This window comes from Heteronotia binoei, chromosome 3 (genome assembly GCF_032191835.1).
Source record: "Heteronotia binoei isolate CCM8104 ecotype False Entrance Well chromosome 3, APGP_CSIRO_Hbin_v1, whole genome shotgun sequence".
NCBI lineage: Eukaryota > Metazoa > Chordata > Lepidosauria > Squamata > Gekkonidae > Heteronotia > Heteronotia binoei.
The window spans coordinates 149,847,961-149,864,756 of NC_083225.1; the positions used below are offsets into that span (position 1 = coordinate 149,847,961).

At 45.0% G+C, this 16,796-nt stretch overlaps 1 protein-coding gene across 1 annotated transcript in view; it reads right to left on the minus strand.

Moving 5' to 3' along the window:
* Positions 1–16,796, minus strand: part of CFAP44 (cilia and flagella associated protein 44) — a 103,750-nt gene that overhangs the window by 10,682 nt on the left and 76,272 nt on the right. The window contains exons 28-30 of the mRNA XM_060234644.1: positions 9,714–9,909; positions 6,102–6,212; positions 1,704–1,834 (exon numbers count right to left, since the gene is read on the minus strand). Of these exons, the coding sequence (XP_060090627.1) occupies positions 1,704–1,834; positions 6,102–6,212; positions 9,714–9,909 (438 nt within the window). The remainder of the gene's footprint in view (positions 1–1,703; positions 1,835–6,101; positions 6,213–9,713; positions 9,910–16,796) is intronic.

Here is a 16,796-nt window from a genome sequence, read left to right on the forward strand (position 1 = left end):
CCCAGATTCACTCTGGAAAAGCTTCCATACAGATACTCACCCACAGCCCCCCTGCAATTACCCCTTTGAGCCAGAGCAAGAGGAGCATTTTTGTTGTTCCAGCTCAATGAAGAAAGCCCCAAGAGCCCCACAAGTCATGGTCAGAATGAGCATGAAGCTGTGGAAGCTCCCATTTCAGCCCTGGATGAACCAATCAGTTACTTTCCCAACTACAGCAACATTACAGCTCATCATGTTTTTAGCACCCTTCTGCAAATCTTCTCGATAGAGGTACACCAAGCATGTGGTGAGTGTGGTAAGAACTTGGAGGTGAACCACTTGCATGCTCACTTCAAAGAAGGCTGAACTGTAGTGCTGACCAGTGCAATGCACTCTTCTTTATGGTTTATAAAGGCCATTGCAGACGGGCAGAACAGCTCTTGATGATATTAAAGTCATATATTTCATGAAATGTTTAACAAAAAAAGATCTTCTGAATGAACTATGAAGACTATAACTCATTTTTAATACTTGTAGCACCTGGGGAAATGTGCCTTAAGAATATGGTGGCAATACACTTCATGAATATTTTCTATATAAAAATCTCAAGAGTTGGATTCAAAGCTTTGTTTTAGTGAAGCCTTCCACCAGCTGAACATGCGTTTTGCACTGAATCAAGGCTACCTGCACTGACAAAAGGCTGTACCATGACTAGAACAAAAGCTTCTGATCAAACCTGCCTTTGTTAGCTTTCAGGTAAGGATGAAAGTGTTCTCATAGGAGGAACACCGTCATGCATCCTCAGATATGCTTTCCTATCTTGTAGCATATCATAGCAGAGGATAAAGTTCTTTGGAGCACCAGCTGACTACTACTTTGGCACTAATTTGGATTTTCAATCTTGTTCTGACTAAGAAAAGTAATCATATTGCAGAGACAATCAGATCTGGCTATGTGATGATATGACTCTTCTGAGGCAGAATTCTCAGGCATTCTTCAAAATCCTCGCTCTTCACTTATGAACGTTTGGTACAAACCTAAGTGCACAAGATAGACCCATTGCTATACCATGTCACTGCATACCCCATTGCAACTGCAAAGTAAACCTATATTGCCAGTGCAGATACTCTGATCAGAATGTGATGCTAGTTAAGAGAAAATTATCGTCATGGGTGCATATATAAATATGCAGTACACACACATATTGTGCACATTCACACATGCAGACAACCCAATATATAAAATTATTAGAACAATTCCCATGTCAGCTATATTCTATTCTCCATGGACTGTTGGTTCATATTATTTTATCAAACCAATGCACAATCCAGAGCTGTAACTGCTTAGGATTGCACTGTTAACATCATGAAAAATGACACTGGGATTTGGGATGGATACCACATTAGCTTTGTAGTTCAAACACACACTCCAGCACATCAGCATTTCCAAGGCACTCAGAAATGCACTACCTTTGCTCGGTTAGCCTGTGGTAGGAGAAGCTACAGTGGAGTGGCTCCTACCTCTGTCCCACCACTCCACTGGCAAAGACTCTAAATTTATTTTATTTATTCAAATATTTATACCCCACATTTCCTTTGGGCTCAGGTTTCAAGCCTTCCTCCAATCTAAGAAAGCTTCCTCCAAATTAAGTGGCTCTTCTATTGGATGAAGAGCCACAAGTTGAAGGAAGTCTATCTGGAGGGTGGTTGGATCCACCCCAGTACCTTTTTGGCCAATGCTTCATATTCCTTCTTGAGATTCTCAGTAATTTTCTTCTCCTCTACTAAGGCCTCTTCTATGTCCAGTCGTTTCTCTCGCAGCTGCAGTGTGTTTTCAAAGAGTGCTTCATCACAGTCTGCAAAGGAAAGATTCAGATTAAGCAATGGCTCCAGTTTCAGTTATTTTTAGACAGTTTCCCTATGAAACTGGGAGGGGAAAGAAATGCAAATTCTACCTTCATTACAGAGTCACTTGCTTGGGAGTATCTGTGTGCATGTGTGCAGAGAGGCAACAAGTTAGGAGGAGGCTGAGGAGGCAAATGGGCCTGGAAGAGTCTAGGTTCTAACACACTCAGGATGCAATATGGAGACCTTAACTTTCTAAAATGAGCTGAGGTGTCAGTTGGCAGGGTCATACCTAGGCTAGCCTCACATCATTGGGTCTTGGAAGCTAACCAGGGTCAGCCCTTGTTAGTACATGGGCAGGCAATGGCAAACCACCTCTGTTTGTCTCTTGCCTTGAAAACCCTATGGGGCTCCCCTAAGTTGACTGTGGCTTGATCCACCAACACACTCTTCTGGTCTGAAAGGCAAATTCAGAAAGAAGGTTCATCCATCATACAAGGCACATTTTTAAAAAACAAGCTTCTGTTTTCAATTAAAGCAGGAGGGCAGATAGAATGAGGTGCAATGTAGTACAAAAAAAGAAAACAATCAGCATTGGATGCCAGAAAAGTGAAAGGAAAGATGCTCCCTGTATATACATGTCCCTGTCATCTTCCCAGACTCTTGAAAAGGATGAGTGGAGAACAGAACCAGCTTTGCTGGGTTTTAGGAATTCCAAGATCAAGACCAGAATTTAGTTTTCTGAACTTGAAACTAACGTGGGGATCAATAGCAATTAGGTACCATGCAGGTTGAGTATAAACAATATATCACTAGATCAATTACTGGAAAAATATTATCAATAACCTCTGTGACCAAGAGAGTATGAGTGTGTGTGTGTGTGTGTTTAGGTAACCAAATGAGTAATTTACATATTAAATGCCCATTGAGCTATATTATGTAGGTTCCTCCACTAGAGCTGTCAAAGTACAAATGCTTGAACATAAATAAAAAATTCAGAATCATATTCTTGGAGCTCCTATGGTGGACCATTTTCCATCTAAGGGACATTCCCCTGATGATTTAAAATTCTTTGTGATTTCAAAATTTGTTCCTCATCCTTATAATATTGTTGATATACCTAAATGTTACTTAAACTTGAAGCTCAATGGATATATCCGCTTAATATCTTAATACCTAATGGACTTAATCAAAGTCTGGAACGGTCTCCTTTCACATGAGTTTTATAGTCTATTTTAGTTTAGTACCTTCTTTTTTAACTGTTCCTTTACGAAAGCTACTTCACAACGACATCACCAGATCCTAATTAGCAGTAGAGGCTGTAACATGGTAGCTGTAATGATCTTCATTCTTAATAGGTCAGACTGATGTGAAAGGATTGTAAATTGAGGCTACTGTTATGAATGTGAAGGATATCTAAGAGCAATTGGTACTAGGTGGGTGGTAAGTAATCTATCCTTTGTTACATTTGTTTATCATGAATCACTGGAATGGTCAAGTGAGCGTTGACTGCATTTGTTACATAGTTTGAATCTGTATGTGAAGCGCTCCTAATCTGTGTGACAGCCCCTCCTGTGCACAGCTCTGAAGAAGGGCAACAGAACACACCCATTTAAAATCCAGAGAGTACATCAAGTGCTGTTGCTAAAGTACTGTTGTGCTATTATTAATGTGGAGCTTCAGAAGAGTTGGGAGAGGCTACTGGAGAAAGCGCGAATTGCTTCCATTTGCCAGCATATTTGAATTCTCAAGAGCAAGCTGGAATTCCCATAGGAAGACCAAGGATTCATTCTTCTTTTTGTCCTTAATTCTGGTCACATGGACTTTAGTGCCTGTGTACTGTGTAGTGTTTATGAATATATCTATGTATGAAATGTACGTGATTTTGTGCAAGCACGATAACTTTAAGCAGAATATTTATTATAAAAGGAGTGAGTTGTGCTAAATTTAGAAATACTTTAAAACACACACAGAAACACACACATTATCTTGGTCACAGAGGTTATTGGTAATATTTTTCCAGTGACTGATCTTATTAGTATATACACTTCTATTCACCATTCCCCATCATTTGTACTTCATGTCACTAGATGGCAGCAAAGGGCTTAGTCAAAATTCGAGCACCCTATGATTTCTCAGAAATAATACTGATTTTTTAATCCAACCCCCCCAACAAAAAACTAACAGTGCTGCAGGAAAGTGAAATTCTTCCCAGGGTCTTCTTTGAGGGGGGTGGCATTATACATAACTTTGATCTTGTGTAGTATATTAACTCACATTTCTAAAAACACCAGCTATTATACTACCAAAAAACCCTACAACATCTGGTTAATAAAGAAAACTAGGATTCCGTAAAGCTGTCTGTTCTTTCTGTAAAAGTACACAGTAATGTTACATGTTTTAGCAAACAGGAACTGGCACACATTAGCTGCACCCTGCTAAATCTAAGAGTGAAGCATGCCCAAATCTACAGATTAAATCAACAAAATGGAGACATTTACTTAGACATAGGATTTTTCAACAAACTCAGGGGACCTCCAAGACTTGCAGAAAAATGTGACATCTTTTCAAAATGGATGGGGCAGTTTACTATCCCTGGGCCAAAAGAAATCAAACTCCAGAACACCCGCACACCGGCCTTTTCTTCCGCGGCCCCATATCTTTGGAATCAGCTCCCAGAGGAGGTGCGGGCCCTGCGGAATCTCAATCAGTTCCGCAGGGCCTGCAAGACCACCCTCTTTAAACTGGCGTTTATGAATAGCTGAATTACAAGTGCACAACAAAGAAATATCCGCCATCGATACCAACTGATAGATATAGCGCCAACGATAATATTATGGTTAGATTTAACTCAATTGAATGTAATTCAATCTAATGTAATTAATTAATAATGGCTTTTAATTAATGTATTAACTGGTTTTTAAGGTTAATTTAATGTTTATTAATGTAATGGTTTATCAATGTACTGTTGTTTTCTGTTGCTGTTAGCCGCCCTGAGCCTGCTTTGGCAGGGGAGGGCGGGATACAAATAAAATTTTACTTTACTTACTTTACTTTTACTTTAAATCTCCCCAAATGGATGAGTTTTGTCTGTGCTGACTGGGCAGCATTCATCCTCCTCACTGCACGTGGCAGATGCTGGAGAGGGGGAGCTGCCTCCAATTGAGCCACACAAGTGCAAGCAAGCAGGGAAGGGGGAGGGCAGTGCAGGCAAAAGATGGTTATTAAGACTGGGAAGAGATGGAGGAGGGCAGCTTTGGTGCTGGAAATGGTGAACAAACTTTCTCTCCCCTCCTCACTTTTTTCAGGCTTGCTTGATTTTCCACCCATCTCACTGCCCATAGTATCTCCCTCCCAGCCCAGAAAAAAAGTTATTGCTACTCCCTCACACACTCACCCATGGTGAAGTTGTAGGCAGGCTGGGAAAAAGGAGCTGCAAGCTTGCCCCCATAGATGGAGGGGAGGAGGTGGAGTTGTGGTTCAACCCCCACCCCCAGTACAATGGTGAGGCAGTCACAGAGGAAGCCACTGCTACTGCAAAGCTCAGGCAGACAGGCAGGTGAGGAAGAGGAGGGGCTTACAAATTGGAGGAGCACCTATTGGAAGGGAGATCAGAAGCTGCTGCTGCCACCAAGTCACTGGCAAGCAGGGGAAGGGGGTAATAGACTGGGGAGCAGGGTAGGAAGGGGAGCCAACCCCCCCCCAGCCATGGTGTAAACTGTGGACAGGTGGCAATGTAGCTGGGGAGGCAGGAGCTGCTAGCACCCTCACACACACCAGGAGCTGATGAGTGGGTGAGCCAGGTGGGCTGGCAGATGGGGAGGGGAGGAAGCTGCAGTGATGGCAGCATTTCTATGGGCAAACTGCCCAGAAAGTGGCTTGCTCAGCAGGCAAACAGTGGAAGGATGATATTCCCCTTCCTGTACAAGTCTCACCACTTGTGTGGGTCCCCACTTGTGACATTTCAATTTTTCAGTCTTGATAGCCAGTTTGGTGTAGTGATTAAAGAGTGGAAGACTCTAATCTGGAGAACCAGATTTGATTCCTCACTCCTCCACATAAAGCCAGCTGGGTGACCTTGGTTCAGTTACAGTTCTTTTAAAGCTGTTCTCTCAAGAGCAGGTATCTGAGGGTCCTCTCAGCCCCACTTACCTCACAAGGTGTCTGTTGTGGGGAGAGGAAGGGAAGGAGATTGTACCCCTTCAGGTACTGAAGGGTGGGGTATAAAAGCCAATTCTTCTTCTCTACAATTCAAAACGAGAGATCAGCAGGACTTACTCTTGGGACACACAGAGTCGTCGAAGACTTCATCCTCAGAGCCTGACTCCTCTTCATCACTCTCAAAAGTGGACTCCTCATCACTCTCTTCTTCACTCTCATCTTCTTCATCTGGGATGACAAAGCATCATTATCCAGAGGAACCCTGCTGGTACTCACAATAAATTCAGTTGGGTAGTTGTGTTGGTGTGAAGGAATAGAACAAAATTTGAGACTAGTGGCACCTTTAAGGCCAGCAAAGTTTAATTCAGGGTATAAGCTTTTGTGTGCAAGCACACTTACTTCATCAGATACCTGATGAAGTGTGAATGCACACCATCATCGTCAATGTTTAATATGGTCAAAAACCCATCAAGTAACGACTACAAAAGCTTTTACCCAGAATTAAACTTTGTTGGTCTTAAAGGTGTCACTGAGCTCAAACAGTATTCACAATGGATGGTGTTCACATAACACACAGGCTATAGTGTAAATGCCATCCATAGTGAGTCCCAGTCCCAAAGCAATATTTAAGACCCAATGCAGCAATTTATAAAGTATCATCAGTTAGAACAGTAGCTTTGTAAACAAGGAGGAACCAAAATATCCTGAGCCTGATGCAAGCTGCCCGCAGGGCACTGCTGAACCCCAATGTAAGTCGTGGCATTCCAGTCCATTTGGATGCCAGATTAGAGTTTGCAGGTTAAAACTTTCTCCCTTTAAGAAGAAGCTAAAGACTCAGTCCAAAAGATCAACTTATGTGAAATGTGGCAAATGTGGGTTTTCAGTTTTTAAAAATGAGTTTATTGTTGCTGTGCAAAGTTCAGAAACAAGTTTTAGAGCCATGAAGCCTAACATCTCACTTGTCTCCCAGTAACTGCCTTTTAACCCACAGAAGTTCCTCTCACCAATGTCTGTCCTGACCTTCAACTCCATTATTTTCATAAGCAGAAGACAAAGGGTGCTCAAATGGGGATCATATGAACAACTAATTTACAGTGGCAGCTGTAACTTGTTTTACACCCCTGAGAGTCTAACTTCTGTAAGGAGCATATATCTAGTTATGTAATAATAGCATGAACAAAAGTTATTAATAAAAATAATTTTAAATGAAAAATGGGCAGTGCTTTCATGATAACAAAGTGCCTCAAGTTGGTGAAAGTAATTAAATAACTTGGTCTTTAGACAAAAAATATAATCTATATTTAATTAATACCAATGCTTTTCTGCTACTGTTATTAATTATTATAAGCCACTGTCTATTTATTTATTTATTTGGTTTATAACCAGCCCTCCCCACCGAAGCAGGCTCAGGGCAATTCACATATTCATAAAAACGTTACATACAAACAGTAATCAATATATTCCATAAACATAACATATAAAAAAACCCATTAATATATAAAAACATAAAACAGTTTCAGGTGCTGTACTGATCTTAAATGATGGTGTGTTTAATGATGGTGGATATCTGTCTATTCATTCTGTGTCAAATTTTGCTATTCAGCTGTTCCTTCTAGGTGTTCTATATACATAAAAAAAGATCTTAAGGTCATGATTGTGCTTTGAGGTGGTCCAGATAGTTCAGTGTCTGTTGTTGCCTTTGATCTTAATTAGCAAATGCTTGGTGGAAGAGCACCATCGTGCAGGCTCTGTGGAACTGTAGAAGCTCTCGCAGGGCCTAACCTCCTCAGGGAGCTCATTCCACCAGCACAGAGCTACAACAGAAAAGGCCCTGGAACTCTGGTAGTCATGAGCCTGGCCTCTTTGAGACAGGGGATCGAAAGCAGGTTTTGTGACTCTGACTGAAGTGCTCTCCAGGGAACATGTGAGGAAAGGCGGTTTTGAAGGTATGTAGGTCCCTGGCCATGTAGGGCTTTAAATAGGCTTCCCAGTCCCCAGGTCCCAGCGAGGGATCCTCTGGTTTTACAGGCTTCCCCCCACCCCTAGCCAGCTGGCTGGCAAGGGAAGCCCCGCCCCCACAGCTGCCATGTACCTCTAGATCTCAGGCAGGTTTAGAAATCTACAAACAGGTCCCATTTTAAAATGCGTGTGTGCGCGTGCCATTAAAGTGGAGCAGGAAGCAGGAAGTACTTCATGGGGAAGGGTCAGTAGTAGCAGATGCTGGTCAGAGCAAAGCACCTGTTTGTTTTGCTTTCATTTCAGAGCAAGTAAATGGGTGTGAGTGTGTGTGAGAGAGAGAACAGCGTAGCTAGGGCTGCCAATCCCCAGCTGGGGACAGGGGATCCCCTGGTTTGGAGACCCTCCCCCCACTTCAGGGTTATCAGAAAGCAGGGGGAGGGGAGGGAAATGTCTGCTGGGCACTCATTATTCCATATGGAGTATTGTTCCCATAGGAAATAATGGAGAATTGATCCGCTGGTATCTGGGGCTCTGGGGGGGCTGTTATTTGAGGTAGAGGTACCAAATTTTCAGTATAGCATCCAGTGCCTCTCCCCAAAATACCCCCCAAGTTTCAAAAAGATTGGACCAGGGGGTCCAATTCTATGAGTGCCAAAAGAAGGTGCCCCTATCCTTCATTATTTCCTATGGAAGGAAGGCATTAAAAAGGTGTGCTGTCCCTTTAAATGTGACGGCCAGAACTCCCTTGGAGTTCAATTATGCTTGTCACACCCTTGCTCCTGGCTCCACCCCAATGTCTTCTGGCTCCACCCCCAAAATCCCCAGATATTTCTTGAATTGGACTTGGCAACCCTAGCTTTAAAGGTGAGAACCAGCACCTTGAAACAAATCTGGTATGCAATAGGTAACCAGTGCAGCGCTTTCAACATACGTTGAATGTGCTCCTGTAAGGGAAGTCCCATTAACAACCTGGCTGCAGCATTCTGCACTAGTTGAAGCTTCCGGGTTTGAGACAAGGGCAGCCCCATGTAGAGGGCATTACAGTAATCCAGTCTCGAGGTGACCGTAGCATGGATCAGTGTCGCCAAGTTGTTGCGTTCAAGAAAGGGGACCAACTGCTTAACCAGCTGAAGGTGATAAAAGGCTGTTTTGGCAGTGGCTGCCAGCTGGGCCTCCATTGTTATAGAGGGATCCAGGAGCACCCCTAAGCTTTTAACCTTTGGCATCAATGTAAGTGGCGCTCCATCAAAGGCCAATAGTGAGACCTGTGCTCCCGGACCGCCACAACTTAGATACAGAACCTCCGTCTTCATCGGATTCAATTTCAGTCGACTCAGCCTGAGCCACCTTACCACAGTTTCTAAGGCTATGGTCAGATCTTCCGGGGAGGAGTTGGACCAGCACTCATCAACAAATAGAGTCTAAAAGGAATGCTACTGATTCCTTTTTCTCTAGTAACATTTTGATACATCAAGCTGAGCTAACTATCTAGAATGTATGTTGGTCATTCTCTACCAACAGAACTAGTAACTAGTTCCAGATGAGGCCTGGAAACTACCCAAAATTAGAATTTCCAGGCACCAGAGCTCAGTTCTTCTGAAGAAAATAGCAGGTTTGGAGTGTGGACAACACAGAATTATACTCTGCTGAGGTCCCATCCTTCCCCATACCTTGCCCTCCCCAGGCTCCATCTCCAAGTTTTTCCCCACCTGGTGCTTGCAACCCTAGTAACTAATATGTATGACATCAACATCACAACATATTTCTAACCTCCTTCGCTTTCCACTTCTTTCTTCTTAACACGCTTAATTTTCTTCTTGAGGACTTTTGTGAGGAACGTAGCAAATTTATTATTTTCCCCCAAAGATGCTTGGAAAGTGGCATAGAGGACCTTCTCTCGGTCCTGGAGCTTTGCAATCTCTGCTTTCTTTTCTTCTATTTGTTCAAAGTAGTTATTCAATTTGCTCTGTAAAAAAAATTAAGAGAGTTGCAAGAATATTTGAGATCCTCCTACTTTTACAGATGGTGCAAGTGGGAAAAGAACCACCTTTCCCCACTGGATTAATCAATTTGTTTAATCTTTAAGGTGCCTCCAGACTTGTGTACTATCTTACTATTTATGTGGATGAATGTTGTTAAGGTGTGACTGAAAGTGGAAGGGAGCCATTTTCATACTAAGACTGCCCACTAGGCAGTTTATTACAATGGATATAAATGCAGAATTTCACTATCCAGGGGCAGTAATCTCAGCAGTTATCACACGTACCTTGATTCCACTGGGAATCTACTATCCATGTTATTATTAAATGAAATTGCTTCAATTGCTATATGGTCAAGGAATGTTAAGGTCGTTGAACCAGTCACATTAAATTGCTGCGTCCAAAAAACAACTTCCAACCTGAAAGACTGACCCTCCCCCTGCCTCAATCCTAAATGCATTGCAATTAGAAGGCAGCACACGTCACCTCCTCAGCCTCACAGGTACACTTGTTTTAAGGACAGTGGGAAACTTTCTCAGATGACATGACAAAAGAAACATGAGTTCCAGGGCAAAACATAAAGTTCCAAAGATGATTATTTCATATTGATCCCAGCTAAAGAGAGGAGGAAGCAACAGCATAACCTTCCCACGCTTGATATGAAAACAGGAAATGTATCTTAGTAAATAAAAGGATTGTAAACATTGATTCAAACCATCTAATTAAGGGAAGGAGACATAAGAACATAAAAAGAACCTTGCTGAATCAGACCAGTGGTCCATCTATTCCAGCATCCTAACTCTCACAATGGCCAACCAGTTCCTCTGGAGGTCCAGCAACAGAGCACAGAGGCCAATCCTTACCCTGACCTTGCCTCCTGGCACTGGGATTCAGAGGTGTAAAGCCTCTGAACTTGGTTCCCTTCAGTCACCTGGCTAGTAGCCACTGATAGACTTATCCTTCATGAATCTATCTAATCTCCTTTTAAAGCCATCCGTGCCTGCAGCCATCACTACATCTTCCGGTAATGAATTCCACATTTTAATAACTCATTGTGTAAGGAAGCTGTACTTTTCTCCATCTTGAACCTACTGCCCATCACTTTCATTGGATGCCCTTGAGTTCTAGTATTTTGGGAGAGGGAGGAAAAGTTCTCTTTGCCAACTCTCTCTACCTCATATATAATTTATGAACCTCTGTCATGTCTTAATAATATCTTTTCAGCCTTTCCTCATAGGAAAAGTGCTTCAACCTCCTAATAGTCTTGGCTGTCCTCTTCAATACTTTTTCAAGCTCTGCAATGTCCTTTTTAAAATATGGTGACCAGAACTACACATAGTATTCTGAGTGAGGCAGCACCATACATCGACACAGGCACATTATAATACAGGCTGTTTTATCCTCAATCATTTTCCTAATAGTCCCCAGTACAGAGTTTGCCTTTTTCATTGCTACAGCATCCTGGGTGGGCACTTTTAGTGAACTATCTACTACAGCCCTAGGATCTCTTTCCCTCTCAGTCTCAGCAAATGCAAACCCTATTACCATATATGTGAAGTTGTGATTTTTTGTTTCTAACATGCATCAACTTAGACTTACCTACACTGAACATCTCTCACATTGTCACTCACTCTAGACCAGGGGTGTCAAACGTTAAGCCTGGGGACCGAATCAGGCCCCTGGAGAGCTCCTATTCCTGTTCTACTGGAGAAAGTTTTTCTTCCAGACATTTCGTTCTCAGCTGCAGAGAACATCCTCAGTGGCATTGCAGCCGGAGCAGAAACGTCTGGAAGAAAAACTTTCTCCAGTAGAACACGGCACTTGAGCCCGAAAGATTCTACAAACCCTAATGATGTTACCAGCCGTGAAAACCTGAAATCTTTGACATCACAGTTTGCTTTGCAAGTCTTGCTCAATTACACAGGAGCTACAGAGCAAAAAAACAGGTTGCTTACCTGTAACTTATGATCTTCGAGTGGTCATCTGTGCAGTCACACACATGGGTTTTCCCGCTGGAACGAACCCGACCTCGGAGAATTCAAAGCTAGCCTTAGGCGTTATTTTTGGCGCGCACTTCCTCCCGCCCTGGGGAGCAGGCATCCACTGCGCATGCCTGGAGCGGGGGGAAGGCGCTCCACCCACCAGTTTCTTTCCAGCCGCTGATAAGTGCAAGATAGTCTAAGGAATGTAGAATCGCAGAAACAGCAGCGGGGACGGATGGGTGGGCGTGTGTGACTGCACAGATGACCACTCGAAGATCATAAGTTACAGGTAAGCAACCTGTTTATCTTCTTCGTGGTCTCTGTGCAGTCCCACACATGGGTGACTAATGAGCTAACCTGCACGGAGGTGGGTGCTGTTCCTGAAAGAGAAATTTCAGAAGTTAGGTTATACATAACAGATGAGTAAAAGTACTCCCACTCGCCATTGGAGAGCATGACATCTCAGTTGAAAATGGAGCGGAGTACGGCTTGCCCGAAGGAAGAGTCCCGCCCTGCATGAATGTCCATAGCATAATGCGTGGCGAAGGTGGACGATGAGGACCATACTGCTGCTGCACAGATGTCTTCAACGGATATGCCCCTCGCAAAGGCGGAGGATGTGGCTAATGCCCTAGTAGAGTGTCCCCTTAGAGGTTCTGGAACTGGTTGTTTAGCTAACTTGTAACAAAGAGATATAGCCTCAACCAGCCACTTAGACAGTCTCTGTATAGAGAGTTTCTGTTCCTTCTTGTGGGTTCCGTAGGAAACAAACAATGCGGTATCTTTACGGAATGCAGCAGTCCTGTCCAAATAGAAGGCAAGGGCTCGACGCACGTCAAGGTTATGGAGGGATTTCTGTCCCGAGTCCGAGGGGTGTTGGAAAAAGGACGGCAAAGTGGTTACACTTTGGAGGTGGAAGGGTGACACCACTTTAGGTAGGAAATTTGGGTCCGGCCTCAGAACCACTCTGTCGTGATGAAAGACAATGTAGGGCGGATCAGATCGAAAAGCGCAAATGTCACTGGCCCTTTTAGCTGAGGTGAGTGCAACTAGCAGGGCTGTTTTCCACGATAAAAGGTGCAAGGGGATAGACGCCATTGGTTCGAAGGGGGGCTTCATCAATTGACTGAGCACGACAGATAGACTCCATGTAGGGCAGAATTGCCTCGTCGGAGGTTTAAGGTGGAGAATTCCCTTCAAGAAAGATTTTGTAACGAGATGTGCGAATACTGTATGGCCCTCTATGCTCTGGTGGAAGGCGGAGATGGCTGCCAGATGCACCTTAAGTGAGGAGTAAGTGAGGCCAGAGTCCGAAAGAGAGACGGTATAAGTAAGGATCTGCGAGATGGAGGAGGACGCAGGGTGGAAATTATTGCGTATGGCATATTGAGTAAAGCGTTTCCATTTAGCTGTGTAGGATTTCCTAGTAGAGGGCTTCCTGGCGTTTAAAAGGATGTGTCTGACATCGTCAGGAAAACCTAAAAACTGATCCTCCAAGCTGTTAATTTGAGGGCTGAAGGATTGTGGTGTAGGACCCTGCCCTTCTGTTGTGACAGAAGATCCTGTACCTGCGGGAAGCAGTGATAAGTCCTGTTCGATAGGAGGAGCAGAGTGGTAAACCACACCTGGCGCGGCCACCAAGGAGTGATCAAGATACAGTTCGTGTGGTCCAGCTGCAACTTCTGAATTGTCCTTGTTATGAGCGGAATCGGTGGGAAAAGGAAATGAAGTGGGCCGTTCCACGTCTGTAGGAACGCATCCCCTGGTGACAGGGAGGATGGGGGGCCTCTCATGTAGAAAATGTCGCATTGAGCGTTGTCCGGGGACGCAAAGACATCTATGGTTGGGGCACCAAACATAGTGAAGACAGGGAGGAGGTACTTCCTGTTGATTGACCATTCGTGATCGTTTACTGTCATCCTGCTCAGAGTATCTGCTTGCGTATTCTGCACCCCTGGTAGGTGCACTGCAGTCAGATGGATTTTGTGAGCGATGCTCCAATGCCACAAGCGTAGTGCCATCTTGCAGAGACGGGAGGACGCAGTCCCTCCTTGCCGATTGATATAAAACACAGTCGCCACATTGTCCGATGTTATTTGTATGTGGCGACCGTGCAGAGATGGCAGGAAGGATTTCAGTGACCTGTGAACAGCAAGGAGCTCGAGACAGTTGATATGCAGGAGCTTTTCGTTCGCTGTCCACTGACCTTGGACCATCAGAGAATTGAGATGAGCTCCCCACCCCCACCTCGATGCATCTGTGGTGACAACAGTTGAAGGTGATTGTTGCAGGAATGGCATTCCTTGTAGAAGATTGTGCTGGCTTGTCCACCACTGTAGGGACGGCAGAATGTGGTTGGGAGCTGAAAGTAGCGTCCGTTGTGATTGCCTCTGTGGGTGGAAGGTTCTGACAAACCACAGCTGTAGAGGCCGCATGTGGAGCCGAGCATATAAGAGAACGGCGGTTGTTGCTGCCATCAGACCCAACATGCGCTGAAACACGAGAGCTGTTTGTGTCGGATGGGAGATTATATTGTTGGCCAGGGTTTGGATATTCGTAACCCTGTCCATGGGTAAGTATGCCATATGGTCTGTGGTGGATAGATATGCCCCGATGAATTGTATTGTCTGCGAGGGGGAGAGTTGAGACTTTTGGTGGTTGACCTGCAACCCTAGAGTAGCGAGGAGGTGAAGTGTTATTTGAATGTGCTCCTTGAGCTGCTCTTCCGAAGTTCCCACCATCAACCAATCGTCTATATAGGGGTAAAGGGCTATGCCCCGCTGACGGAGGAACACTGCTACCACTGCCATACATTTCGTGAAGACCCTTGGGGCGGTTGATAGGCCGAAGGGAAGTGCCCTGAATTGGTAGTGGGCATCCCCTATGGCGAACCTCAGGAATCTTCTGTGGCAGCTGTTGATGGTAATGTGAAAGTACGCGTCCTGCAGGTCTATCAGGGCCATCCACGCGTCCTTGGGAATGAGTGGCAGTGTGGACTGTAAGGTAATCATGCGGAATTTTGTGGGACGTATGTATTTGTTCAATCTGCGTAAGTCCAGGATTGGGCGCTGGCCCCCGTCTCTCTTTGGTACCAGAAAGTACCGGGAGTAAAACCCCGTGCGATGGTATTGGGGGGGGATTGGCTCTATGGCCTGTTTGGCCAGAAGGATGTTGATTTCGTCTTGTAGAGCCTGTGAGGGGGGGGGGGGGGTTACAAGGAAATGCGAGTTCTTTGGTTGTGAGGTGAACTCTATGAAGTAACCCTTCTTTACAATCTGCAGTACCCAAGAGTCCGTTGTTATGGACTGCCACGTCGATAGGAAGGGAAGAAGTCTGGGAGTGGAGGGGGTGAAGTCAAAGAGACTGCTTGTTTGGAGGAGTGGTCTTTTTTGGAGCTTGCGGTCTTTGGCGTTGTTGAAAAGGTTGCTTTGCAGGGGGTGCCCTCCTTTTCCAGTAATCAGATTGCTTTGGAGATCTAGTGCGCTTGTAAAAGGGGGTTTTCCAAGGTCTCTGCCTGCTACCTTGAGGTTGCTGTTGGGTTACCCCCAGTCGCTTTGCTCTTTTCCTACTGTCATCCACGGTGGTAAGGATGTCATCCGTGGTGGCATTAAACAGGCCCTGCCCATCAAATGGGAGATCCTCTATTTTATACTTAATGTCCTGTTGTAAGGAAGACGAGCGAAGCCAAGCGTGTCTCCTGAGAGCTATTGCGGTCGCCATTGATCTGGATGTGCATCCAACTGAGTGGCGAACAGTGTTGATTTGTTGCTTGCTAAGACGATGGAGCTCTCTTAGCAATTTGGTGGCCTGTCGTTGTGATGTTTCAGGTAGCGATGGTACCAGAGTGGTGAGCTGTGCTGCAATATTGTGTGCATATGCCGCAAAATGAGCCATGTAATTATTAATTTTTACTGATGCTGTGGAGATTGAATAAAGTTTTCTCCCCAGTGTATCCAGTTTACGCCCCTCTTTCTCTGGTGGTACAGGGTGGCGTGTTTGCTTAGTTTTTGACGACGAATGCACAATCATAGAGTTAGGTGCTGGATGGTTAAACAAAAATTTTGACTCCGGAGCGTGAATTTTGTACAGTGACTCGACACGTTTGGACGTTGGTGGTATAGAGGCTGGCTTATCCCAGGCCTCTTTTAGGGCCTCTAAATGGACTGGAAGCATGGGCAAAGATGAAGTAGCAGGTAGGTCTGCATTGATCAAATCGTGGACGACGTCGGTAACCTTGGGAAGGTCGGTGGTTAACTTAATGTTCAAAGCTGTGGCCATGTCGGTTATGAGGTCCAAATAGGACTTGGCCCCTTCTGAGGGAGAAAGATCTGCAGGCTTGACTATGTCAGAGGCTGGGGAGGCCGGCTGAGATAAGGACTGTGAAGAGTCTGAAGCCTCAAGGTCCGACTCGTCTTCGTCCCGTGGATCCTCTGGATCCGGTGGTAAGGGCGGTTTAGTTAGCTTGGACGTTGACGGTGTAGGAGAGACTGGAACCCGATGGCGAGGCGATACCACATGTTCAGAGCGAGATGACAGGTGGCGTTGGTACCGTGCTGGACTTTGCTGTTGTTGGTACCGTGCTGGACTTTGCTGTTTTTGGTACCGTGCTGGGCTTTGCTGTTGTTGGTACCGTGCTGGACTTTGCTGTTGTTGGTACCGTGCTGGGCTGTGCTGTTGTTGGTACCGTGCTGAATCCTGTGGTTGGTACCGGCCCAAGTCCTTCTGCTGCTGGTACCATGCCGGGTCCTGTTGTTGGTACCTAGACGAGTCGTGTCGTTGATACCGGTCGTGGTACTGTTCTCGATGTTCCACATCCTGGTGCCGTGGGTCACGGTGCCTACGGGTGCGGTAAGATTCTATAGACGGGGATCTTGACAGCGTATAGCACGGGT